At 47.4% G+C, this 27,263-nt stretch overlaps 1 protein-coding gene across 2 annotated transcripts in view; it reads right to left on the bottom strand.

Annotated features, from left to right (window-relative positions):
• Positions 1–1,636: 1,636 nt before the first annotated feature.
• Positions 1,637–27,263, bottom strand: part of LOC147634564 (mitochondrial import inner membrane translocase subunit TIM22-3-like) — a 38,262-nt gene continuing 12,635 nt past the window's right edge. The window contains exons 2-5 of one of the 2 annotated variants that reach the window (XM_086803677.1): positions 25,843–25,907; positions 25,665–25,737; positions 2,807–2,860; positions 1,637–2,467 (exon numbers count right to left, since the gene is read on the bottom strand). In XM_086803677.1, coding sequence (XP_086659803.1) covers positions 2,214–2,467; positions 2,807–2,860; positions 25,665–25,737; positions 25,843–25,907 — 446 coding nt within the window. In that variant the 3' untranslated portion in view covers positions 1,637–2,213. The remainder of the gene's footprint in view (positions 2,468–2,806; positions 2,861–25,664; positions 25,738–25,842; positions 25,908–27,263) is intronic. The other variant, XM_086803678.1, reaches the window with a different exon arrangement.

The raw sequence follows: 27,263 nt of genomic DNA, 5'->3' as shown, positions 1-27,263 counted from the left end.
TTAGGCAGCTAGGTTATACATTTGACACAAGGAATTATGCTATGCTACTTTGATATGCTAGTGGGACAAGAACTCGAGGAATGGAAAGGGGAGGCTAAGGGAATGGAGAGGGGAAAGCTAAGGGAGGAGGGGAAGGAATAGGGAGGGGGGGCGGGGGGTGCGCAGATCTCAACAGTGGGAGAGGGGATCTCAACAGAGGGGGATCATGGGGAGGAGGAGAGAGCACCAAGAAAAGGGGGGGGGGGGGGGCGGCGGTGCGGGGGGGTGTGTTGGGATCTCTACAGAGGGAGAGGGGATCTCAGCAGAGGAGGATCATGACCAGGCTCGAGGGAGAAGGGGAGGGCACAAAGAGGGGAGGGAGGGAGGATTAGTGGCTACAGAGCCTCAGAGGACGAGCCAAGAGCTGCAAGAATCTCGGGGGTTGGCACGGGGGGTCACCACATCATTCATCTCCTCGTCAAGAACTAAATGCTCACAACGGTTGCCAGTGGGCATCATTACCTCGGGGCGCCCGGGGGGGGGGGGGGGGGGGGGGGGGGGGGGTGTGATGCTCCTGGGGAGTCGGGCGGCAGTGCCGCCTATGCTGGATCTGGGAGGGGGGCTGGGCCGCAGGGGTCGGATGATCAGGTGCCTCCGCACTGGTCTCAAGCCCTGCATCCCCTGCTCTTGCCAGTCACACCTGCTGAGGTCTCAGGCAAGGGCCGAGGGGGCGTGACCCATCTGCCTGCAGATAAAGTACTGGCCAAGGTGACCAGCGTGCTTTACTCGCTGAAGAATCCGGTCTCTTTGGAGACTCGGGAGTGCAAGAACTTGCGAAAGATCGTCCACGAGGCAATGCATACTCGAATGGACGGGATACCCACTATCGTGGCCACCACTCATGCAGCAGTCTGCAGGGACTCCAAAACCTGCCCGATCAATCGGCCAATTGATCAAATCAATGGCTGATACTCCTTCAGGCAGGGGAAGCAAACCATCATAGGAAAACTGGATACACCTGCTAGGGGGTCAGATGCAGGACACCATGTTGCGAGCGCTGCGTATCAATGAGACTCTGCTGCATCACAAGATCAGCCACCGCAACAGGTGAATCAAACCCCACATGAGAACATCCAAGCCCAAGAAAATGGATGTCAGTGATTTTGTTGGGCTCGCCGATGAGGGCTTCCAGGTGGCAAGGTGGACTGCACACGGGAGGAGTGCAGAGCATAGGTGGGGCGGCGGAGGTGGAAAGCACAGGGGAGGCGGAGGCAAAGAGGGGGATGGCGCTAGCAAAGGCGTGGGGGAGGCGACGGCGATAGTGAGGATAGAGGAAGGAGGGGAAGTGCAGGTTGCTAACAGGGGGAGCTCCAGCGCTCGCTGAGATTTTTTTTGTTTTTCTTCTTCCAATGTTGCCGTCATTATCATTAAAGAAACACACTATCATTATCACTGCTCTTAACCCGAGCATGCTTGATATAGATATTTTTGAAGGATCACAACTCTAGTGCCTGGAAGCCATGTCACTTGCAATCCTCCATGATGTCTAGCTTTGACAGATGGAACCGCCTTTCATGACATAGAAGTAACATGATGGCCCATGGATCCGATGAATGGTTGAACAACACCAAGAGTGATAAATTACACGTGTTGGGTATTTGATCATGTCTACTGGAAGCAACAACAAATGCAAGCAATGTGTCGATATACAGAGTTCCAAGGCTCGTCTCTCTGTCCTCGGCCTTTCTTTTTCCACTGGAAGTGTTGGTGTGACCAAGCATTCACAGAAAACTTACCGGACACATGCTTTAGTTCACACATTATGATGGCCTGCAATTAATTAGAATTTTTAACCACATGAATCTGCCCTTCTAAGTTCCACTTACGGACCTTAAGGTGGACCCCTTCCTCAAAACACCTCTTTCATCACCTGATGTCCTTTAATTACGGACCCCTTCTCTGCTGACCCTATTTCACGCCACCAATAATACAGAACACACAAGCATATCAAGTTTATCAACACCATTGACCCCATCAAAGGAGCTTAAGCTAATGGGTCCCATGCCAAAAAATAGGAAATAAAAAATCTCCAGCTTTTTTTCAGCTAGTGCTATGAAATTATAAAAAATGCTATTTCTTTCAACACAACCAAATTTGAGGCGCCCTTCACCAAAACCTTGCTTGACTGCCAGAACTTTTTGTTTACTCGTCTCCAAGGAGGAATGAGGAATCCACTAAAAGTTCACATTCGTATACTTGACAATTTTCCCTCTACTTGAGAGCTGAAGACTATCCAGAAAAGTGGGTGCCAGAACAAAAGGGGGAAGAACAGCAAAAGAGAACTCTTTTTCTACCTGCTGTTGTTTTTTACAAGCTGGAGCATAGTCAAGGGAGCCTGCTATAGCAGCTTGTGGTTTACTGAACCTTTCCATAATATATGAGAAAGCTGCAAATGTTAAACAGCTGCGGAGTAGTGCATCTGGATTTCCTGCATTAGGCCAGTACACATCATGGGGTGGCTGTACACAACATCTCATGTGTACCTGTGCGCATGCGCGCAGTGTATATGTGAGCATGCCGGGGAGGGGGGGGGCGCACGCGCATGTGTGTGTGTGTGTGTGTGTGTGTGTGTGTGTGTGAGAGAGAGAGAGAGAGAGAGAGAGAGAGAGAGAGTCCTATTAACGTCTGCAGCGGGCCAAAATGACCTATGAGACCAAAAAGCATACAAGACCATCTAGGTCTAACACAGAATCTCTCGTCCGTAAAAGAGAGACCTAGGATCACGTCAAACAGGATTTAACCACAAAATTCTTGGAATGAACCTTACCTGGAGTACTCAGAACAAGGCCAGTTGCACATCCGGCGATACCTGCATTTATAGCTGGAAGCATTGTACAATACCACCGGTCAGCCTTTCTCAGAATATCACAAATCTGTCATCAAACAAAAAGTAGACATGCTTACAGCCAAGCAAGCATCGGGGAAACATGCAGGGGATGGTCACTAAGTAGAACCAAACAAAAACAGAGGCTGAAAAAAGAGTAACATTGGCAATAGCATTAATCAGAGCTAGGGTTGCCTTTATTGTCTTGAAGCAAGGGCTGGAGTCGCCTCCAGAAGGGGGGCAGGGGGAGCAGGGGATGAGGATGGGGCCCTGGAAGGGATGTGCCTGGAGTGGGATATCCTCTGTCAGCTCTGGCAGATATGCGATTGTAAATGCTCACAGTGGTTTGTTGTAGGAACCATTAACTCTGGCTCTATGGCGCCACCCACCACATCGGTAATGTCAGTGGCAGGCATGTCAGCCAATAGCCTACCACTCCTGATCAGCGGATGTCTGTTGCTGCTGCTGGCGGGGATCGTCGCTCACTGGAGGTGGGTCTGATGACATGGTGAAGGGAAAAAGGAGGAAGGAGAGGGGGGAGGGGAGGGAGGTTGGGGGCGCTTGTCCAAAGAATGCCCATTTGTGGGGAGAAGAGCATGATACTGATTTGGGTGGCCAAGGAAGCAAACCAAGACAGAGAAACCTGTAGCTCCTGCCAATGGGTCCAAGTCCACAGAGAACCCAGGCTTCCACTTGGCAAAGTATACCTCAGAGACTGGTACTGCAAATGGGCTCAACGACAAGGTTTTGCTGCTAGGGTGGCCGAGTTGAACTTTAATCCAGGTATTTCTGATGCCCAGAAACTAGACATCTACGCTACACCCCTTCTCGCCTATTAGGGCAGCTTGCAGGAAGTCCTATATCTGTGCCCGGCAAAGCATGTTGCCGACAATTTTGCAAATCAAGCTCATGGCTTCAAGATCGAGGAGGTGATGAGCTAAAGGTACACGTTGAAAAGTTGACAACCAATGGTGGCATCGGGTTCCCCCCATATTGCCTGCCATCCCTGAGAATATGAACTCCACTACTGATCCAGTCCCAGATCTTCAAGTGTCATGGTCTTATATAAAGCCAGCAGCTTGTAGTCTTCTTTGATTGCAGCAGTGCAGAGGATGTTATCTCCGGGCCGGTTGCCTAACAAACTTAGAGTCCACTCCATTGAACAAGACCATAGTTAATTTTGGCGCCGATCATAGTTGTTTGTGGGATGCATACAGCACCAACGGCATGTAAAAAACAGTACGGTACGAAACGAGCTATACGGGGCGAATGCAGAACATGTTTTTTCCAGTCTCGTTTCACTGCAGCCGCACAAAACGGTATGTACATTTCGTGCCGTGCCGTACGGTACGTTACGTTTCCGAAACATACCTGTGAAAAAAATGGCCGTTTCTGACCGTTTTTTGATCATTTTTTCTGGCTGTTTTTTTTTTTGCTGTTTTTTCTAGCCGTATGGGGCCTGGGCTACCTCTCCCCTCTGTCCTCTCAACTTTCAAGCTCCCGAGTCCCACCCTCTAGAACCTAGACACTCTCTCTCTCTCTCTCTCTCTCTCTCTCTCTCTCTCTCTCTCTCTCTCTCTCTCTCTCTCTCTCTCTCTCTCTCTTCTCTCTCTCTCTCTCTCTCTCTCCATTTCGCCTGTGCGCCTCTCTGCCCGCCAGTTCGCCTCTGCCACCTTAGGTCTGCCCAGTTCCTCTGCCGCCTTAGGTCTGCCAGTTCGCCATTTCGCCTGTGCGCCTCTCTGCCCCCCAGTTCGCCATTTCGCCTGTGCGCCTCTCTGCCTGCCAGTTCGCCTCTGCCGCCTTAGGTCTGCCCAGTTCCTCTGCTGCCTTAGGTCTGCCCAGTTCGCCATTTCGCCTGTGCGCCTCTCTGCCCGCCAGTTCGCCTCTGCCGCCTTAGGTCTGCCCAGTTCGCCATTTCGCCTGTGCGCCTATCTGGCGCCCCACCCACGCACCCACCCACCCACCCTTGCTCAGGCCCCCAAGGCAGCAACATAAACTCTTCTCTCTCTCTCTCTCTCTCCTCCCTGCCTGTGGGAAGGACTGCAGAGTGATTTGGAGGAAATGGCCCCGAGTCTCCAAGAGAAACTCGAGGCCCTCGAGATGGCAATGAAGGCACTAATCAAGGAGAACAAGAAGACATCCGATTCCAACCTCAATGAGGTGGCAAACAAACTACACAGGCACATCATAGCTCTCGAAGCACGGGTCACGAACCTCGAACAAGAGAACACGGCACTCGAGGAGGAGGTGAGTGCATTGAAAGTGGAAATGGTAGCCATCAAGAATGCTGAGAAGGAAGAAGGGGAGATCAATGACAACGGCCATCAAAGAAGAGATCTCCAAGGAGATCACAAAGGATATGGAGGGAAAGCTCAAAGCCAAGCAATCAGGATGGGTCGAGGTGGTGAAGAAGAAACATCCGTAAAGAAGTGAGGGAGGAGACTCAAAGGGAAGAAAACCAAATCATTCACACCACCATTGAGGAGGAGAAGATGAGGCATGCCCGCCGCCTCAACATTCGAGTCACAGGTATAGCCGAGACACCCGACTCCACTCCCGAGAAAGATGGACAGCTTCTATGCATGAAGCTCGGCTACAAGGAAGAGCACCCTCTCCCCTTCACCAAAGCATGGGAGAGCCAGGAAAGACTCAACACGCAAGCGAGCCCTCATCCTACAGTTTGCAGGAGAGACGGGAGAGGTCACCTTTATGAGGAAGAGGGTCATACTACGGGGTTTAAAGGGAGCTCCTATTTTCTTGGATGATGATCTCACAAGGATGCAGCTTGAGCATAGGAGAACTTGCATGCCACGAGTCTTACACGCGAGGAGAGAAGGCAAGAAGGCCTTCTATCGAGATGGTCGGGTCATCATTGATGGCCGGCCCATGGATTAGCGGTTTGGGGCCTATGGGACACAGACCAGGCCACTGACAGAGATACACATAGCAGTATGGAACTGTAATGGTTCACTATGGGTGCAACCTGGACGACTGGAGCATGTTATGGTGGGGAGAGACATTATACTTCTGACAGAGACACATCAGAGCCCAGAGAGAGGGCTACCTCGAGTAGACGTACCTCGAGAGGGTCGGGGGGAGTAGCAGTCCTATTCAGACGGGAGCTACAGGGGAGACTGAGAGTGGTAGCACAGGATCCAGAGGCCAGATACATGTGGATCAGCTTATAGCTCTCACAGGACAGGGTTATATACATAGCTCTATGTTATATACATAGCTCTATGTTACTTTTCTCCATCAGGATCCTCCTATGTCATTACAGAGGACATGCCACAAGAGGAGGAGATAGGAGCCTCGCCATACACTTGTCTGTCAGAGGAGATTATGCATTATTCTACACTAGGGGAAGTATTTCTTACGGGCGACTTCAATGCCCACACACAGAGCAGACAGTGTGAGGTGTATGACTATGATGACATGGAGATCCTCCACCCTGTGGATCCAGAGGAGATAGGGGCTAGTCGAGCATCGGAGGACACTGGACCAGACAGAGGACATTATGGGGACCACTTACTAGAGTTGGGAGCCAGGCATCGTCTCGTTATTTATAACGGGATGCTACAGTGGCCGGGATCAGGAGGGCTGACATGCTTCCCACATGGGGGTCATACACGGACCCGAGGCACGGTGGTAGACTACATTATGGGGTCTTTGGAGGCATCACAGCTTGTCACCTCATTCTCCATTCCACCTCGTCCTATTGGGGCAGATCATACATACTTGGCATTTTCACTAGCCGGATCACCAGTATCACCAGCCCCCCACATACCGACGCCACACACTACCATCTACTTCACACATGACATGGCAGACATATACACTGGCAGAGTAGAGGATGGGCTCCTACTCATGGATCCCCTGGCATCTATGGATACCATTACAGCCCAGCTCGCATCACTCCTACACACGGCTGCATTACAGAGCTTCCCACATCGTGTACACTCAGGAGAGCTTGCAAGACCTGGGACTATGCCCCAGAACAGATGGTATGATGACGAGTGCAGAGCCCTGTACTCACGACTCCGCATACAGAGAGCCTTGGGAGCCATCACAGAGCAAGAGTCGAGGAGAGAGATGAGGAGACTTACTCGCCGCAAAGGCGGGCCTTCGCAGAGATACAGGAGCTAGAGATCTTTCATTTCTTCATGAGTAGAGATAGCCCTGTCTCATGGCGGCACTTCAGAGAGCCCCGGACCCCGACACCTATTGCAGACCCACAGACATGGCACACATATGCAGAGGGTCTATGCCATGCCCCACAGCAGCCACCTATACCTCAGCCACAGGAGCCTCGACCTACCACAGCTAGCTTCTTTACCCACTCGATGGTACAGGAAGCTATCCGCCGCCTACAGCATGGACGGGCCGCCAACCATATGGGCCTGCAAGGTGAGCATCTCATATATGCAGTAGATTCTTTAGCTCCTTTTCTTGCACACCTGTTTAACAGGGCACTAGCAGAGGGTTTGCCTGCGGAGTGGACGATGCACACCATTGTGCCGATTCACAAAACAGGGGATATGCTCGATCCGAGCAACTACAGGACGGTTATGGTTGGCCACGTCCTCGCCAAACTCTATGGTGCAGTGCTGGAGCAAGAGCTTAGCTTATATGCTGAGCGAGCAGGTTTACGCTCATCAGGGCAGGCAGGCTTCAGGAGAGCTTTCTCTACCACTGACCATGTATTCACTTTGAGATGTATGATTGATCAGGCCAGAGTGAGGAAGAGAAAGCTCTATTGCTGCTTTGTGGATTTCCGCAAGGCATTTGACACAGTACCACGAGAGAGGCTCTTTCAGCGCCTGCAGTCTCTTGGCATACCAGCAGATATGACATGGGGCATCTATGCATTATATGAGCAGGTTTTTGGGCGAGTCAGATGTCCAGGAGGTATGTCCGAGACTATTGCTAGCACCATTGGTGTGAAGCAAGGATGCCCACTTTCCCCCACGCTATTTGGGTTATACATTGATGAGGTGGCTGACTTCATTACACGGGGAGGCGGAGATGGAGTTGATTTAGCAGGTACCTCAGTACATATTATGCTCTATGCTGATGATATTGTATTAGTGTCTGAGTCCCCAGGTGGTCTACAGCAGCATCTACATGCACTCGATGATTTCTGCACACAGAGGGGTCTTACTGTGAACCTTGGGAAAACCAAGGTTATGGTCTTTCATACATCGAGACAGGGCAGGAGTCAGCTGACATTCACTCTCGCAGGATGCCAGGTGGAGGTGGTGACATCATATGTGTACCTAGGGGTTACCTTCTCTGCACAGCAGCCACACGCTTTACCATGGGTTCAGCAGCTAGAGCTAGATTGACACGGGGATATGCAGCATTGGCTATGCTAGAGAGACAGTGCCACCAGGCGCATTTTCAGGAGCCCCGGACGAAGGGGTGGCTATTTGACACATTAGTCACACCGGCGATGTATGGAGCAGCAGTATGGGCGCCAGGCCTTGCTACCCATTCGTGGACACGGATAGAGAGACCACAGGCCCTCATGATGGCACGCATGATACGCAGCAAACCGTCGGTACCTCATGACATTATCCAAGCAGAGTTTGCTGCGCCTCCTATGATGGTAGAGGCCATATTTCAGACTATATGCCTGCTAGACAGATTCAGAGAGATGCCAAGGGACAGATTATCATACAGAGCTTTTCAGGCATCTAGACAGTTGGCTGAGGCAGGAGATAGAGGATCATGGTATGCACAGGTCACACATTGGTTCTCACAGCATGGCCTAGACATGGATCATCTACCACCATTCCAGTATGACAGGGATGCACCACATATCCGTCTCTCTCATAGTGAGAGGAACAGAGTATTGAGACAGGATCTATTGAGACAGGATCTATGGCAGCTCTATACACGAGAGACATGGATATCGCCTACAGAGCCTCTTCCACCGAAGATGCTATACTACAGAGATCACTTCATGAGTATCACTGTTGATGGATTTATAGAGAGGCCTAGATACATGGAGGGTTTTTTACCACACGGCTCCCGAGTGGCTATTGGTCAGCTCAGAGTTTCACACACCGATTGGAGATTGAGACTGGCAGAGCAGCACGCATCCCCGGAGAGGAGAGGGTATGCAGATTGTGCAGAGAGGAGGTGGAGAGTGAGGAGCATTATGTATGCAGATGCAGAGCATATACAGCCATCAGAGAGAGATATCCCATTTTATTCAGAGAGCCACATTCCCTACGCCAGATCTTTGAGACAGCAGACCAGCGCATACTGGGGAGAGACATTCAGCGCCACAGAGAGACATTATTACAGGCTTAGACAGCTCCAGAGGGGGAGCGACAGACACAGATTACTACATTTTTTCAGAGATCCATACCCCTCCCAACCCCTACACGGCAGGGAATTACTCTCCAGAGAGCAGAGACACTTAGAGCCAGCAGGAGACAGAGGACACCTGGCTTTCGGACACCACGCCTATACCAGAGAGAGATGACAGAGATCAGAGCTCAGTTTCACAAAGAGGGTGCGGAGCGACTGGCTCACTTCAGAGCACACCCAGGCATGTTCTTCAGGGAGCTGTGGACACCCCCTTCACTGATGTATACCATTTTATACCCCCAGTATGGTACAGGATGGAGCTAGCTAGGTTGCATATCATGATTGTATACTCCATGCATATAGCTTTGCATTCTCCTAGTAATAGAGCTCCATCCCCTGCACACCAGATTCAGCTTTTTTATTCAGTACTTTTTCATTTTGTTGGGATGACAGAGGATACCCCATACAGGTACTCCGATTTGTCTCATAGGCCGAGTTCGGTCTTTTGGAAGACGTTAATAAAATCTTTCTTTCTTTCTTTCTTTCTCTCTCTCTCTCTCAAGCTCGCGCTCTCTTTGGCAATGACGCCCAAAGGAAAGGAAAAGCATGAGGCTTTTGCCTTGCATACCACCACCAGCAAGAAACCTACCGGTAATTCGGGGTCATGGAAATGGACGTGCAACTTTTGCGGGAAGGGCTACACAAGTAGCGCCACGAGGCTCCTTGCATGTGTCCAAGCTTGGTGGGGAATTTGCACCGTGCAAGGAGATTCCTCAAGAAATTGCGGATGGTATAGTGAAGTACTCACTCATTCGCAACCAAAGCAAAGGTGGACGTGGAGGAGCTTCCATGTCTGGTACCTCTCCATCCGTGAGTCCTTCCCCTGCCCCATCCGGTTCCGGCTCCAACTCCACCTCAGCTGGTTCCAACTTCCAGTCAAAGAGGCCAAGGGAGGAGAGCTCTCCAACAATGAGGCAAACCGCCATCGGTGCAAACATAAACAACCTCTATGTGAAGGTGAAGATGAAAGCCACGAATGAGGAGATTGCGCGCACGGTAATTGATTGCAATCTCTCCTTCTATTTGCATGTGAGGCATGGCTCAACTTCGAGGAGCTCTTTAGCACCTGTTGCCGAAGAAGAGGATGCTCCTATTGCAAACATCAGAGAGCCCGAGTACGATGACGAGGGCAAGTCCTTAGCGAGGGCAGTTTTGGGTTGGCCTCTAGTGATGGGAGCACCTCTAGTAAGGACATTCCTTCCCCTAGTGATTTCTAGGAGGAAGAGGACTAGAGTCTAGACTCTAGACATTTTTGTACTTAGTGTAGTAACTAGTCATGTGACTAGTCACTACACACTTTTTTATATTTCCTATTGCAGACCGCGGACCACGGCTCTTATTTATGGCATGCGCACGCATATGTTCACTATTCACGACTCTTTGTACTAGTGTTTTTAACTTTTTTCTAGTTTATGACAAGTTACAACTTCTCTAGACTTTGCATCTCTAAATGTGTACAAAGATTTTCCAAGTGTTTTTTAAAGTGGACTGTACCTCAATCGAACTTATTTTTCAAAAACTGAAAGTTCCGTACCGGCACCGTTTTTTCGTAACTTTGTTTTGCACCTAACAACTATGGCGCCGACATGCGTTGTCGGGTTGCATCTAGTGAACTAGAAGAAAGCTTTCGTGTGTGATTTCATAGTCACAACTTTGACAGGTGCAAACATGATTTTAGGCATGAGATGGCTTCGTTGAGTATCGCCCTAGCATTAATTGGAGGCAGCATTGTATGTGCATAGTCACAAGTGAGCAGGACTCGGTTATCATTACAAGCATCACTAGTACCCCGCAGGTTCCCCTCATTACTAGTATGAGGGGAGAAGAAACACCTCGAATCTCATGTGCTAGGTTTTTTTCCTCCATTTCATACACATTTGATTCATAGTCTTGGTAATGTGGTTGACACTACTACTTCTCTTGCTCCATCAGCTAACCATGTTGCTATCCATGGGAGCGAATACTCTTAAGAATGTTTTGCAATCTACCACAGGTAGAAGGAAGAAAGGACAAAGACGAGCAAAGAAAAATCTAGGACCTTGTCCACCTTCAAGTTGGGTCAACAAGAAGAAGTAGCCCATCGTCTACCGATGGATACCACGACAAGGGAATCAAGTCGAGAGAAGTTCAAGAGGGCAGCAGTTCCGAATCCCAGTACAAAAGACCCTCCAAGAGGTGACGAGAAAATCTACAAGAAAGATCCAACATTGTTGACAGCTTTCCCGTAAGCAATGTTAGCCCCATTATCAAGATAAGCAAGAAGGGATGTCACGTGCACCATATGTCCTACAGTGCCACGTAGACATTCTCCTTGATCTAAGACGAGGGATCCCTTTTCTAATGGGCCTTGAGCATGTTGTGATCCCTAGTCCAAGGGACAGGTCACAAGCACCATCTAGGTGATTAGGGTTTAGTCCAATCGTGCTTGTCGCACAGTCTATGTAACCCTCTTCGCAAAATGTAATGTTCGTACAAGCCAAACACTCGTTAGATCCATGGTCAAGCGTTTGGAAAGGCCAGGTTGCGTGTCGAGTCCCTGTCCAAGTCCTATGCAAATGTGTCATGTCATGTGTGAAAACCATCAAGGTTTATGGTGACTAACAATGGTCAAAAGTGGGGCCATGGTGCTATGACCAGCCCATGAGCACCCGAGTGTAAAGGAACCAAAAAGGACCATGACAGTGTGTGCCCATGGCACACCTTTTGATGGCCATCTAGAGGAGCAGCCTTCGCCAACTGTAGCTATCTTTCGTGCCTCTGAACGGGCAGATCTAGGATGCTCTTTCCATCTGGTTCACACACCATAGCCATCAACCTTGAGGACTCCATCTCTCAAGCAAGGAGAGCAAGAGTACCATCATTCAACGGGCAGCCAAGACCAAGGTGAAGAAGGCAACCATTTGCGGTATAACGCACATCATCCAGGTCTTGATTTGCTGCCAAACGCAGCATCTGCCATCTATGCAAGAGCTGACGATTAATGCACTATACTACACTTGAAGATTAATGCACTATACGACACTTTGCCTAACTTAATCTTAAGATAGAAACTTTGTCATGTGCACAGTGTGTATCTACCATGTGCTACACACACGCAAGACTAGTTTCGAGGCTTGGGGAAGCTTGGAGCTAGGCAGGCTGATTGACGAGCTAAGTTAGGGATATACTAACGGGCGAGCACCCAAGTATGGACGAGCGGGCGCCCAAGTGTGGACGCCCGATGACCGGCCAAGAGCCTATAAAAGGGTGGCCAAGGTTAGTTATTGAGATATAGAGAGTCTTGCGAGTTTGTGAGAGCTCTATGGTCTTGGAGCCTGGATCTAGTGCAGACGTGCACCTGCTTTATGCAACCGAGGCCGGCAGCAATCTCGAGGCCCGCGAGGGCAGCTTCGTGGCGGTATGGGACGTCGCGAGGAGGAGATTGGTCGGTACGTCATCCTAGTTAGCTCAGCTCGTGGCTCCGTGGGGACAGCCAAGACTGTGGGCTCACCCACGGCTGTCATGGTTGGGAGGTGAGTCAGGCCTGCACCCCCTTGTTGTTTATTTGTTTTTTGCAGGATTCGAGTCTCGTACCAGGAACGATCACGAGGAGATCCGTGGGGATTTGACAGTGGTATCAGAGCATACCTAATGAACGAGCAAGTCGGTAGGTAGAGAAGATGAGGTCAAAGAAAGGTATGTGTTAAAAAGCTTGCTGTTTTTTCTGTGCATACTGCTGTTTTCAAATTCAGTATGTGTTTTTTCTTCATCAAAGAAACCCATGTTGATGGGAGATGGTAGATGGTAGGGTCGTTTGTGTTGCAAAGAAGAGAAGAGACTTGTTTGTGCAGTCGCATGAACTGCAGGGAGAGAAAACAGAAAAAGCACGATGCTTTTTTGGTTGAACGCGAACGCGTAAGAGAGAGAGAGCGAGAGAAGTGCTGGATCGCATATTCACGCTGGCAGGTTGTGCGCTGGCGGGTGATATTGGTTGGCTATCGGAGGCTGGCAGGCGGGCGCATGGGCTTGCGTAGCCGGCCGGCCAGGCCTGCCAAGCTAGGCCGCCAAGCCTGCGTAGCCAGCCCAGGCAGCACCTACGCCAGGCGGGCAGGTGCCAGGCCAGGCCAGGCCGGCGCCCAGGTCAAGTACGGCCCGCGCCCAGGCGCACGTGGCCTTACGGCCAGGCCTACGAGAGGATGGCGCAGACGCTGGACAACACGGCGTGCGCCGGCAGCAGTTGGCGACGGTAGACGGTAACGCCAGCAGCACACTGACGAGGCTAATCCAGAAGGAAAGAGAAAAAAAAAACAAGGAAAGCACACTTTTTTTGGGGGGCTTTCGTTTTTTTTTTTGAAGTTTTATTTTTTTTATTTTTTTTTTAGTTTAAAAGACCCCTCCTCCAAGGTTTCAAAGGTGTTTTATTTTTTTTAAGAACCTAGAATATATATATCCATATATATATATATATATACATATATATATAACACAAAAGCAAAAGCTAAAGATAGCTTTTGGGGGCTTTTAGTTTTTTTGGAAACCTTTATAAACGCCCTTAAGTGGGCTTCTTGCCACACATCTCTCAAGTTTTCAAACTCTCAAGCTCTCAAGTTCCCTCGCACTTTTATTGTGCAAAGATCGAATTTTCTCTCCACGTACCCTCTTCACGATGTTGACCCAAGAATCGGAGTTGGAGCCCCTTGTGGAACGCAAAGGCTTGCCGGCTACGGAAGGTACCGATGCCGATCTTTTTGACGATTTTGTGTCAAAATCAGATTTCCAAGAGTTCAAAGTAGCTCTCGAACCTTCTTCGTCGGAACGTCAGGCACAAATCGCAGCCCAGATGCAAGCTTTGCAGAACTCCATTGCTCTATTGACCACTACCCTCTCTACTTTCTCGGGTATGGATACCTCGGCCTCTGCTTTAGGCAACAACATTACTCCGGAACCGTTCGGGGGCAAGCAAAAGCAGCGCACCAAGGAGATCGTGGACACTTGGCTACATAAGTGGCAAGTTCACTTTCAGTTTCATCCATATGATGACGGAAAGAAGATCCAGTTAGCAACAGGTTTCCTGTCCGGTAAAGCTTTGCTTTGGTGGAAGGAACTCAACCCTAAGCCAACGACTCAATTCGAAGACGTCTTCAAGAAAGAATTCCTCAAGAAAGAGGATGATTATGAAGTTGTTGCCCGGTTTTCAGCTTTGACCATGACCTCGCAGCACCTCACTTATGAGGTCTACCTCCAGAAGTTTCGTGACTTGCATATGAAAGCTACAAAGATGGATCCCACTACTCTTTTGGGGTTTTTCGTAGCTGGGTTACCACACTCATACCGTTTACAGGTTAAAAATAACAAATGTAAAACATTGGACGAGGCCATTCATTCAGCTCGTATCTATGATGATACAATGGTCTCTTCCAAGTCGAAACCCGTTACCGAGCAGGGGAACAAGAATAAACGAAAGTTCTCCGCACCTATGGCTAACACGACAGAAGGAGAGTCTTCGGACCAACCTTCGAAGAATTCAAGTTCGACACCAACAAAGAAGAAACGACTCCTTAGGGCTTTAAAGCTCAAGAAGGAAGGACGTTGTTTTATCTGCGAAGAAAAAGGACACATGCGTAACGAGTGCCCGAAGCAAAAGGGTACCAAGACAAACGCACGACCCAAGCCAAAGGCAACTAACCAATCGTCTTTGACAGGTACGTCAATTACTGTACTTTCTCGCCCTAGTACTTGTTCTGATTGTCTGTTCAATTCTAAGGTATTTGGCTTGCATGATCTTCTCCGAGTTTATGGAGAAGTGAATGGCCATAAGATTCACATTCTTCTAGACCCTGGCAGCTCACACAATTTTGTTAACTACAAACTTGCAGAAATTGAGTCTTGATACGACACCCAGCGATCATACCTATGAAGGTACGCCTACCTGCGGGAAGGCAAGTATGGGATCGAAAGGTGGAGATGCTTCCAATCCAGATTCAGGACTACAAAGATACTCTGGAATGCTATGTAATGCATCTAGAAAATGTAGACTTGTTATTAGGGATTGAGTGGTTTAAGACTCTTCAAGTCCAGATAGATTGGTCTAGTCATATTTTTTCTTTTCAGCATAAGGACACCAAGTATAGTATTTTAAGTGATTGTATTCATCCCTCTCAGGGACCTCTTGTAAATACAATTGATTTTGGAAATATAATGGATTCTTCTTTGTATACCGCTTTCCATTGTGTCTTGATTCCACTTTCTTCATTTCTCATACCTTCCATGGATGTAAATGAATTAAATGTGTTTGAAAGCAAAGAACTTGATTCGTTTCGAGATGTATTTCCTAAGGAACTGCCATCGGGTTTACCACCTGAACGGGCAGTAGATCATCGTATTGACTTGATCCCTAGTGTGTGCACAGTGTGTATCTACCGTGTGCTACACGCAGGCAAGACTAGTTTCGAGGCTTGGGAAAGCTTGGAGCTAGGCAGGCTGATTGACGAGCTGAGTTAGGGATATACTAACGGGCGGGCACCCAAGTATGGACGGACGGGCGCCCAAGTGTGGACGCCCGATGACCGGCCAAGAGCCTATAAAAGGGTGGCCAAGGTTAGTTAGTGAGATATATGGAGTCTCGCGAGTTTGTGAGAGCTCTATGGTCTTGGAGCCTGGATCTAGTGCAGACGTGCGCCTGTGTTGCTTAGGAGAAAGAAGGACAACACCTGGAGAATGTGTATAGATTACAAGAGATTGAACAAGCTGACCATTAAGAACGTCATCCTCTCCCTAGATCAGATGACCTGATTGACCGGTTAGCAGAAGCAAAATATTTCACGAAGATAGATTTACGTACTGGTTATCACCAAATATGTATTCATGAAAGGCATGTCGAAAGAACCACCTTTCGGACTAGGTATGGTCATTACGAGTTTCTCGTATTACCTTTTGGGTTAACCAATGCTCCAGCCACTTTCCGGCACAAATGATAAACGATCTTTTTCGTGAACATTTGGGAAAATTTGTGGTGGTGTTCCTAGATGATATTTTGATATATAGTCGTACTCTTGAGGATCATGTCAGACACCTCACGATTGTCTTATCTATTTTAAGACAGAATCGGCTATATGCTAAATTAAGTAAATGTGAGTTCTTTATGACCGACATCATTTACTTGGGACACAAGATCACTAGAGATGGATTGAGCATTGACTATGACCGAGTTCAGAAGGTCCTGGACTGGCCTATACCGCGAACAGTGAAACAACTTCGTTCTTTTCTAGGTTTTGTTGTTTTTCTTCGAAAATCTGTGCGGGAGTACTCTCAGCTCACACTACCGATGACCGACTTATTGAAAGGTCGTGGACGTAAGTCAAATCAGCCTATCACTTGGAATAACGATTTGGATATGGCCTTCAGACTTTTGAAAGATAAAGTCAAGGAAGCACCTATCTTAGCATTGCCTGATCCTAGCCGGCCTTATGTTCTTGAAACTGATGCCAGTGACTATGCTCTCGGGGCTGCACTATTTCAAGATGGTAGACCGGTTGCTTTTGAAAGTAAAAAGCTAGACGACACTCAATCTCGTTGGCCAACCCTTGAGAAGGAGCTTTATGCTGTGATTCATGCTCTCAAGGTTTGGAGACATTATTTATATGGCTCCAAGTTTGTGGTATTGACTGATCATCAGTCAATCAAGTATGTGTGTGATGCGGATGATTTGAGAGGCAGGAAAGCTCGTTGGGCGGAGTTAATGCAAGATTTTGATTTTGAGATAGTTATCGGAAAGGGTCCATGAATAATGTTGCAGATGCGCTTAGTCGAATTAGAGAGGTGAATACTTTGTCGTTCACCGAGATTTCTACCGACTTATTTCAGTCATTGAGAGGGCTTTGCAGGACTGATAGTTATTTTGGTCCATTTTGGCACAAGATCCAAGACGGGAGCTCATTGATTGACCAAGACTCGATGACTGAGCAGTCTACCATTCAGGCTGCAGGAGGCCAGTGGATGATTCGGAATGGTTTACTATTCCGTAATGACAAAATTTGTGTACCACAGATCCCGGATATTAGGTCCAAGATTCTTAAGGAGTGTCACGACGTCCCTTTTGCTGGACACCCTGGGGTACACAGGACGTTATCGTTAGTGAAACACACTTTTTATTGGCCAAAGATAAAAGGGTATGTAGAAAATTATGTTCTCAAGTATCAAATTTGTCAACATCTATAATTTCTTGAGGAGTAACTAACTGATCTACTCCACCCAGTACTTCCTTAAGTCTACTAACATGAAATACAGGATGAACTTTCACATGAGAAGGCAAATCCAATTCATATGAAACTGAACCAATCCATCGTGTAACACGAAATGGTCCACAGTATCTAGGGGGTAATTTCGGAGATCGACCTGTCTGTAAAGTCTCGCAATCTTTCGGAACTCGCAAATACACCATCGTTCCTTCAGAGAACTCTCTGGGTGAACGATGTCTATTAGAATAAAACCTGTCTCGGTCTTGAGCACTTCTAATAGATTCCTTCGTAACTTGTAACATTTCCTGCATATCTTGCAAAAAATTACGTGCTGCATCATGCTGAAGTCCTGAGAATCTTACTGTAACAGGTGATCTAGGTTGAAAACCATACATAAGCATGTGTACTCGTATGCTTAGTACTATTATATAAAAATTCTAACATAGGAAGATAATCCTCCCATGAACTCTGTCTTTTAGATACATATGCTCGAAGTATATCCTCCAAAATCTGATTCACTCTTTCAATCTGGCCATCAGATTGAGGATGATGAGAGGAACTCAAATTCAAAGTTGTTTCCAACTTCTCAAAAACAAGTTTCCAAAAATCACTCGTAAACTTAGAGTCCCTATCACTGACTATGTCCTGCGGTAATCCGTACAGTCTAAACAATTGCTCGATAAACTGCCGTGCTAATTGCGTAGCTGTAATAGTCTTCCGGGTCGGTAAAAATCTAGCCATTTTTGTCAAGCGGTCTACCACAACCCAAATAGAATCGTGGCCTTGATGTGTTCTTGGCAATCCGGTAATAAAATCCATGGAAATACTTTCCCTAAAGCGTTCAGCTTTATTGAGGACATGACATTTGTTCCGCACAAACCTGAAAAGATTCTTGGATTTCGTGAACGAAGATTGCGTAATACGCTTATCACGGAATACAAGATCAAGTGGAAGGATCGTGTTGAGGAGGACGCTACATGGGAGACATTGACTACTCTTCAGAGAGATTATCCTGGCTTTTTAGTGAGCTCAGGAGTGAGCTCTTAGAGGAAGGGGAGTATGTCATGTGCACAGTGTGTATCTACCGTGTGCTACACACACGCAAGACTAGTTTCGAGGCTTGGGGAAGCTTGGAGCTAGGCAGGCTGATTGACGAGCTGAGTTAGGGATATACTAACGGGCGGGCACCCAAGTATGGACGGGCGGGCGCCCAAGTGTGGACGCCCGATGACCGGCCAAGAGCCTATAAAAGGGTGGCCAAGGTTAGTTATTGAGATATATAGAGTCTCGCGAGTTTGTGATAGCTCTATGGTCTTGGAGCCTGGATCTAGTCTGCTTTATGCAGCCGAGGCCGGTAGCAATCTCGAGGCCCGCGAGGGCAGCTTCGTGGCGGTATGGGATGTCGCGAGGAGGAGATTGGTCGATACGTCATCCTAGTTAGCTCAGCTCGTGGCTTGGTGGGGACAGCCAAGACTGTGGGCTCGCCCACGGCTGTCATGGTTGGGAGGTGAGTCAGGCTTGCACCCCCTTGTTGTTTATTCGTTTGTTTGCAAGATTCGAGTCTCGTACCAGGAACGATCACGAGGAGATCTGTGGGGATTTGACAAACTTGATGCAAGATAGATGAAGAATAATAATGGATTATTGTTGCAAACCAAAGTTACAATGGTATCTTCTTGCATGTGCGCTCCAGCAATCTAGCAGGGAGCTTTGATGGTGATCTAGATAGACTCTAGATAGAGGATCTCATATGACATGAAGACTGCCAAACTAGTCTATACGTAGTATCCAACGTTAGTCGTATTGTAGGTCAGCCTATGTCAACCACCCTACAACTGGTCCATATGGACCGAACAGACCACATCACCCAACTGGTTGATAGCAAATGTAAGGTCCCATGCATGCGGGACCCTAACCCTAGGCAAAACCACCTCCATGCAAATGTGAAGAAGATGAAGAGCTTTCCCATGAAACTCTAGCATGGCATACTTTGTTTTACCACCAACCATATATATACCAGTGACTGCAGTGTGTACCTTACCAGTCACACACCATACTCATGGGCCCCCTGTGTCTACTTGGTAGCCCCCGAGTTACACATCATTGGGTGTTTCGCCTACAACCATCACCCATGAACATTACCCGTTCACACTTAATCTCACAAGCCATGATGTGCAATCTGTTGGTCATGTCCACTCTCGGCTAGTTCAGGTGTGAACCCAGCTTACTCACGGGCACTTTTTCCCTGTGACGAGACACAAGTTTTTTCCCCGTGTGAACACACTTATGTGGGTTGGGCACTTTGCCCTAGGCCTTTTAATACTCACTTGTACTTTAATTTCATATTATTATTGAGTACATCTTTTCCAGCACTCTCACGTTTCTCTGTGCTTGAGGTTGTGTGTGTGTGTGTGTATAGGCTAGCTTCCCTCCTACCCAACATTGGTATCAGAGCCTGGTTAGGGTTAGGGTTACACCCTGTTGCTCCCAAACATTAGGGTTAGGGTTTTCCCCTTGCTGCAGCCTATTGCACACTTTAGACACACCACACTCTCTCTCTAGATCTGCGTGTACTCTCTGCTCCGTACATGTGTGCCCACGACCGTACGCCCTCTGTGTGCGTTGCCGCCGCCGCTCAGATCTGCGCCGCCGCCACCGCCGTTGTGCATCGTCGACCTTCAGATCCGCCTGTCAGATCTATCGCCCGTGCGCCGCTGCCTCCAACACCTGCCAGATCTGGGGTCGCCGCCTTCAGATCTGCCTTTGTCGCCTCGCAGATCCATGCGCTGCCGCCTCTGCCGTCGCCTGCACCACCGTACAACGCCTGGCCGTCGTCCCTTGTACTGCCCGTACTCCGCCGACTTGCTCCGTCCCTGTGCTACCCGTACTGCGCCACCGACTTGCTCCGCCCCTGTACTTGCCCGTACTACTGTACCCGCCGATTGTGCTTCTGTACCTGCACGATTGAAGCTGCTCACAATTTGGGGTATTTTTGCAATTTTATAAAATACTTAGAAATTGCTAAATACACAGCATTATTTTTGGGGCTTTTCAACATTGAGCTCAAAATTGCAAATTTTTGACCTGAAATTGCACAAATTGCCTGTTGAAATTTGGGGCTTTTCACCATTGAGCCTGCAATTGCAACATTGGCACACATTGGCATTGATTTCAGCAGATTTGGTGCATAATTGCACTAGAAATTTGGGGATTTTGCAGAAATTGGCACTATTTTGCAAACATTGGCACTATTTGCAGGCAATTTTGGGTATTGCAGGCACATTTGGTTGGCATTGGAGCATTTCCCCCAAATTTTTGGGTATTACAGGCACATTTGGTTGGCATTGGAGTATTTCCCCCAAATTTTTGGGTATTACAGGCACATTTGGTTGGCATTGGAGCATTTCCCCCAATTTTTTGGGTTTTACAGGCACGTTTGGTTGGCATTGGGGCATTTCCTCCAATTTTTGGGCATTGCAGCACTTGGTACAGGTGACAATCGCATTAGCAGATTTACAGGTGCACATCTGGTTCAGATGTGGTCTAATTGGTTGCCTAAAAATTAAGGTTTTTCTACATTGAGCCCATTTTTGGAGCATTCGACCAATTTACATTTGATCTGCCAGGATTTGAGCACTTGCAGCTCTTACCGGTGTCAGCTGATTGTGTTTTTCACGGCACATGTATACATTTGTGGTTTGCTGCAGTATATGTATGCCATTGTGGACACTTTGACAGATTTGCATCATCATGCAGTACACTTGCAATTTTGGGACATGCATATGTATTTCTCCTAGTGAAGGAAATCCCTTTCAGTCCATTGATTATCCTGCTATTTATCTCCCGCATTCTTACGGTTTTGCTCGACATTGCATACTCGTGGTTACTTGTGACAGATTTGTTGTCCTATCATGGCCAACAGTAATAATGACCTCTTTGGAATGTTATATCAAGAGGACAAGCTCAATGGGGACAACTACCCTATGTGGGCTTATATGATGCGTCATGTTTTGGTTGCCAAAAATGTATGGTTGTATGTGGATGGCACTGAGGAGCGCCCTCTTGCACCTGCTCCAGCGGAAGGTGAAGTGATTCCCGCTCATCCTCCTACAGGTCCACCTGCTCCAGCGGAAGGTGAAGTGATTCCCGCTCATCCTCCTACAGGTCCACCTCCTCGTCTTCCTCCTACTCAGCAGCAGCGTACTTGGGATGCTAGGGATGCTCATGCCCATGCATTGATTGCTCTCTCGTGCCGCAAGCATATCATTCCGCACATTCGATCTTGCACCACTGCAAAGGGTACTTGGGATACCTTGGCGGCATTGTATTCAGGTCGTGATGAGGCTCGTGTAGCTTACCTTTGGGGCAAGCTTGAGACTGGCCGCATGCTTGAAGGTGACTCTATCGATCAATACCTGACGCATGTGAAGAACCTACGAGAGCAGCTCATTAACATTGATGAGGTTTTGACAGATAGCTATCTTGTTCAGACAGTTTTGCGCAACTTGCCTGACTCTTATCAGACATTTGGCACCACTTTGCGGTTGTTGGCTGGCAATGCACCTAATGCGGTCACTTTTGACAACCTTGTGACTCTCTTGCTCAATGAAGAGCAATCTCGTTCCAACAGGAACAACATGATGTCTAATGAGTCAGCAATGGCTGCTCCTTTTTGTGGGAATAGATTTGGGCCTAAACCTAGCCCATTGAATCCTCCAAAGACAGAGGACAAGCCTGAAAAGAAAAAGCGTTGTAACTATTGCAGGAAAACAAGGCACACCATAGAGGAATGCAGGAAGCGTATTGAGAGTGAAAAAAAGAAGAAGCTGGCATCTTCTTCCACAGGTGCAGATCAGGCCAATTTGGCTACACGTGTCAACCTTGACACTTACATCTTCATTGCCTGTAGAGATGTCTTCTGATGCCATTGCTTTTGATGACTATGCTTTATAGTCTGTACTCCATGGTATGCATTGTCTGGCAGATGCATTTCAAGGGGGAATTCTACTTGCCCACATGCAGTTGGTGATGCCTCATGGTCACTTATGCTTGTTGACCCTCATGCTGGTCTATGCTAGACGCTTTCTCTTATGTGATGTCTACTGGAGATGCCTTTTATGCTGTTTTCCCTTGCAACAGAATTGTTTCTACAGTGTTGACATTGTCACTCTCTCACATGTGATGTTTGCTACTCACTTGGCCAGTGTTAGCTTGCTCTCATGGTTTTGACATGTCACATGTATATTATTCATTGTGGGATTATGCATCTTTACATTTGCCATACATGCTGAGAGTTTACCTATCCTCTCATAGCATTGGCTGATGCCCGCCTCGAGCCCCCACTTTTTCTCCCCATTTTCAGCTTTTTCCATTGCTGATTTTTCCTCATCGGATCCTCCATTGATGAGTTTCACTTTTGCAGCTTACATTGCATGTTTCACAGGCATGACTTCTGGATCCTGTTGCCTTTACACATGCGTATATCTGCTACCTCTTCTTATGCTTATCACTGGTGCAGTTACAGAGCATTGATGTGGACTACATGCAGTTCAGCTTGGCATTCGGTACTTGCCTTCAGGGGGGTATTATGCGATGCCTCTTGATTTGATGGAGTTGATGTTCACATGATCTTTGCCATGCATTTCTGGTGATGCATTTATGTACTACTGTGCTCTAGCATTAGCACTATGACATTAGGGATCCTCCTTTTCCCCGTCATATAGTGCTTGCTTTTTCCATTGGCACTGCAGTTCACTCTTACTATGGAGCATAGTGCAGGGCAACATTCACAGCTTTATCACCCTGCTGCTACCGGTTCACACCATTCACTTGAGGGGGGTTTGTTGGTCATGTCCACTCCCGGCTAGTTCAGGTGTGAACCCAACTTACTCACGGACACTTTTTCCATGTGATTGGACACAGGTTTTTTCCCCTTGTGAACACACTTATGTGTGTTGGGCACTTGGCCCTAGGCCTTTTAGTACTCACTTGTACTTTAATTTCATATCATTATTGAGTACATCTTTTCCAGCACTCTCACGTTTCTCTGTGCTTGGTGTGTAGTGCAAGCTAGCTTTCCTCCTACCCAACACAATCATATGCCGCCTTTGGGTCCCATGCACTACTAACATGTCCCATGCTTTTCCAGCATGTATTTCCAAGGGTCATAACACATGCCCACCTCTTGCAGATCCTTTACACCTGCAGGTTTAACCAAACTCGTTAAAACATGCCCGGCCTAACGTTTTTCAAGACCCGAGGACATTCACATGCACAAGACAAAAACACGTAAAGTCATTAGTCATAAAAACATGCCCGGCCTAACGTTTTTCAAGACCCGAGGACATTCACATGCACAAGACAAAAACACGTAAAGTCATTAGTCATAAAAATTCCCAAAGGCTTTGTACCAATTTTGCCACATGGAAAAAATGTGGAAGTCACAACTAGTGACATCATTCTTACAGGATGTCTCCCCTTAGAAGATTGAGGGAGACTGTCACCAGCCTGGACATTTCCCAATATGAAAGGGGTCTGGTGGACTCCAGGATGTCTAAATATTTGGAAAGTACAAGCTTTGGGAATGGGGGATTATCCTAGAATACAAAGGACCACACTCCTAAAATTTAGGAGAGTTGCTATTTTTGGCCGACTCCGATGGAAATTCTGCTCGCGTCATTACATCTGGAATTGAGCAGATACCAAGAGTTGGCAAAGTGCCTATGACAGAATGTCTACTAGTTGGGATATTTTTAGAGCTAAAGATTATGGGAGAACCCATCTCTTAGATTGGGACGTGTGGCAAGAAAGTGGATCAAAGTGAGACAAGTGGCCTCACACTTGTCACTCCAGCTATTGCGTCCTTGTCATTGTAGCCTTCTCTTGCCATTTTAGCTCATGGGAGGCCCAAATCTATAAATTGGAGCCCTCTCTCTTCACTAATAGAGGCTCTCTTGCTGCACACTAGCCTCTACCACCGTTACAGGCTGCCCTAATGATGGCTACTCTCTCTCTCTCTCTTGAAGGCTGCCCATGAAGAATACCGGCTATTGGGGACTGTTTTGGAGACTTCCATCGCGAAGAAATACTGAAAGCAAGGGTATTTAATCATTTATTATGATTTCCAGCCATTGTACTTGTTGTACCAGCTCTTGTACCTGCTGTACCAGCCATTGTACTAGCTGTATCAATCCTTGTACTTGTTGTACCTACTGTACCAACCATTGTACCGGCTGTACCAGCCATTGTACCGACTGTAACAGCATTTGCACCTGTTGTATCAACCATTGTACTGGCTGTACCAGCCACTGTACCTGTTGTACCAACCACTGTACCTGCTGTACTGGCTGAATGGAGAGTTGTACTTGCTGTACCAACTCTATTGCATGAAGACCCGTGGTTTTTGGGGAAGAATCGGTACCCACACGGAGGTATATGGATTATATTGTTGGTTCAGCGTTTCTACAGCTTGTGTTCCGGCTCGATTGCCTCGTGTTGGGCTATGTTATGGCATTTGTATATGGATAATCCGACATCTCCCGTGGGGAGAGTAAGGCCCTCAAAGCTTGTACATGATATTATTCTCCTTGGGTAATAAAATACTCCAAGGGAGGGGCGGAGGGGGGGTCGGCCCATTCCGGCCTCTATGTGGTGTCACATGTGCAAGATCCATTTTCAGCATTTGTGGATGTTTTGTCCTGCTTTTATGTTTTATGCAAAGTGATGATGGATGTGTTAAGGCTATGACCATGTTTAAGTGTTTTAATATGCATTGATGGTATCAACAAGTGTGTCAAAGACCCTAGTCCCCCGGGCACCCACCGCGAGTTACAGAGGCCCTCTTTCTTTCATTTTCACACCTGGCATAACTATCATGCATACATGCACGCATGCTCACATACCTATGCTCAAGCACATACTAAACTCGTACATGCACATGCATGCACACACACAAATAGCCTCCTTCGAATAGGTCAATATTATTACAAACTCCCCCCCCCCCCAACCCAAAAAAAACCCTTGTGCCGCAGAAAGTTGTCAAAGGGCTGAATCTGCATATAGTATGTGATCCAAAAAACAATTTATCATTTCTGTCATAGCACAACTTGTGCATTAGCAGCACAGAACACATACGATAGATACTGATTCAATATCAGACATTTCAACAGATAAAAATATACAGCACACATACAGGTAGTGATTCTTACCATCTTGCTTCCCTCGAATCTTCCTTAAGCAACATGTAACCAGCGTGTGTACGCCAGAAAGTAAGGCAAACATCTGAGGAATGTAACATTAGATCAAGAGAGCATGGAAAACAAGGGAGCCCTATAACCACATGGCAAGGTTTGTTTTTTCCTTTAAATGTATGACCATGATAATAACCTTTGCCGAAGAGCCAGCCTCCTTCAAGGACCCTTTGAAACCTTGCCTCTTCCATAATCCTTGGCCTACATAAATGGATTTTAAAAAATTCAAATTTGATTAATGAAAGGTACATGTTAAAAAATATTTTTTCCCTTTTTTTTTTAAATCGGGAGAGTGGAAATGCATGCTAGAATTTTCAAGCATGGTGTTACAACATGATTACAAAAGCATACTTAAATGATCCAAATGCACGTCAGGATATAAGGTGGCATCTCTCCCTAACAGGTTTATAGACATCTCAGCCCACTGGATGGCCAGCAAACTCATCCAAAGTTGGCTGCCCAAATCGCCATAGTATTGCTGCTCATGACTATTCCAACCAACCTAGCTACTCCACTAGCTCTGTCACACAAACCAGGGCAACACAGGCTGCCTAGCATATTTTACCGCATGTATCACCCCTCCACTGGATAGACGTAGACATTGATAGAGGGTCATGTCTAGAATAGACGATGAAAACAAAACCAAAGTCCTCTTGCAAAGGGAGGACTCTCAAACAATAACAATCACTGTAATCACTGCTGACATAGCCAGTTTGGGATTTGATAATTCCACACAATACCCATTAATATGTCAAACAAGTAGGGGTTACCTCACATGAACACCTCTCTTCTTAGCTACTATGCAGTCATGGATGTAGCTTGGAATCTGAATATAAAATTAAATATCTCAATACGAAAGGTCAGGTGATGGAAATCAGCGAAAGAAGACCCCAACACATTAGTGAATCCAAATTTGAGGAGGTTTCACAACAATCCTGGAAACGCCCCAGGGTGCCCAAAACAACCATCCTTTGATACCAAGTGAGGAGGGCAAAAGTGTGAGTGAAACACCTCGTAGATAGGGGGGAAAGACTAAAAAGCCCATTTTCAAGCCCACATCTAAGGTTGAGCAACCAGCCAAGAGAAATGAAGCTGCTCTATGAGATCTTTGATCCTTGTGAGAAATGCATTCGTTAAGTCTCCCTCATTCACATGCTCAGACTCTAGCTGCTTGTGCAAGTAGGCCACTCTTGCCTCATTACGCACCTAGTAATGGGCAGCCAAGCGCATCCCAAGCCTGCTTGGCAGCTTTACATGAGCAAATATGAGGAATAATGCTCCTTTTTACGGAAAGTGCCACCAATGCATGTGCTTCTGCATCTCTTCCATCCCACCTGGCGGCATGTTCCGCTATGGGGGGTGCGAAGGCGGATGCCACAGTTACATCTGATCTACTATGACCATCCTAAGTATCTCTACTATCATGCACTGGCATGACAGCGTGCCTCAATGCCGATAACAACATTCCAAAGCCCTTAGGCAACAATTGCATGACACATCGTTCATCTAGAACCACAACGGATAGTTGGTCTAGTCAAGCTTATCCTCAGCAAAAAG

The sequence above is a fragment of the Cibotium barometz genome, chromosome 10 (genome assembly GCF_041138505.1).
Source record: "Cibotium barometz isolate CiBa-2024 chromosome 10, ASM4113850v1, whole genome shotgun sequence".
NCBI classification, from domain to species: domain Eukaryota; kingdom Viridiplantae; phylum Streptophyta; class Polypodiopsida; order Cyatheales; family Cibotiaceae; genus Cibotium; species Cibotium barometz.
The sequence above is the reverse complement of the archived record's forward strand: the minus strand, read 5'-3'. Positions and strand labels throughout refer to the sequence as shown.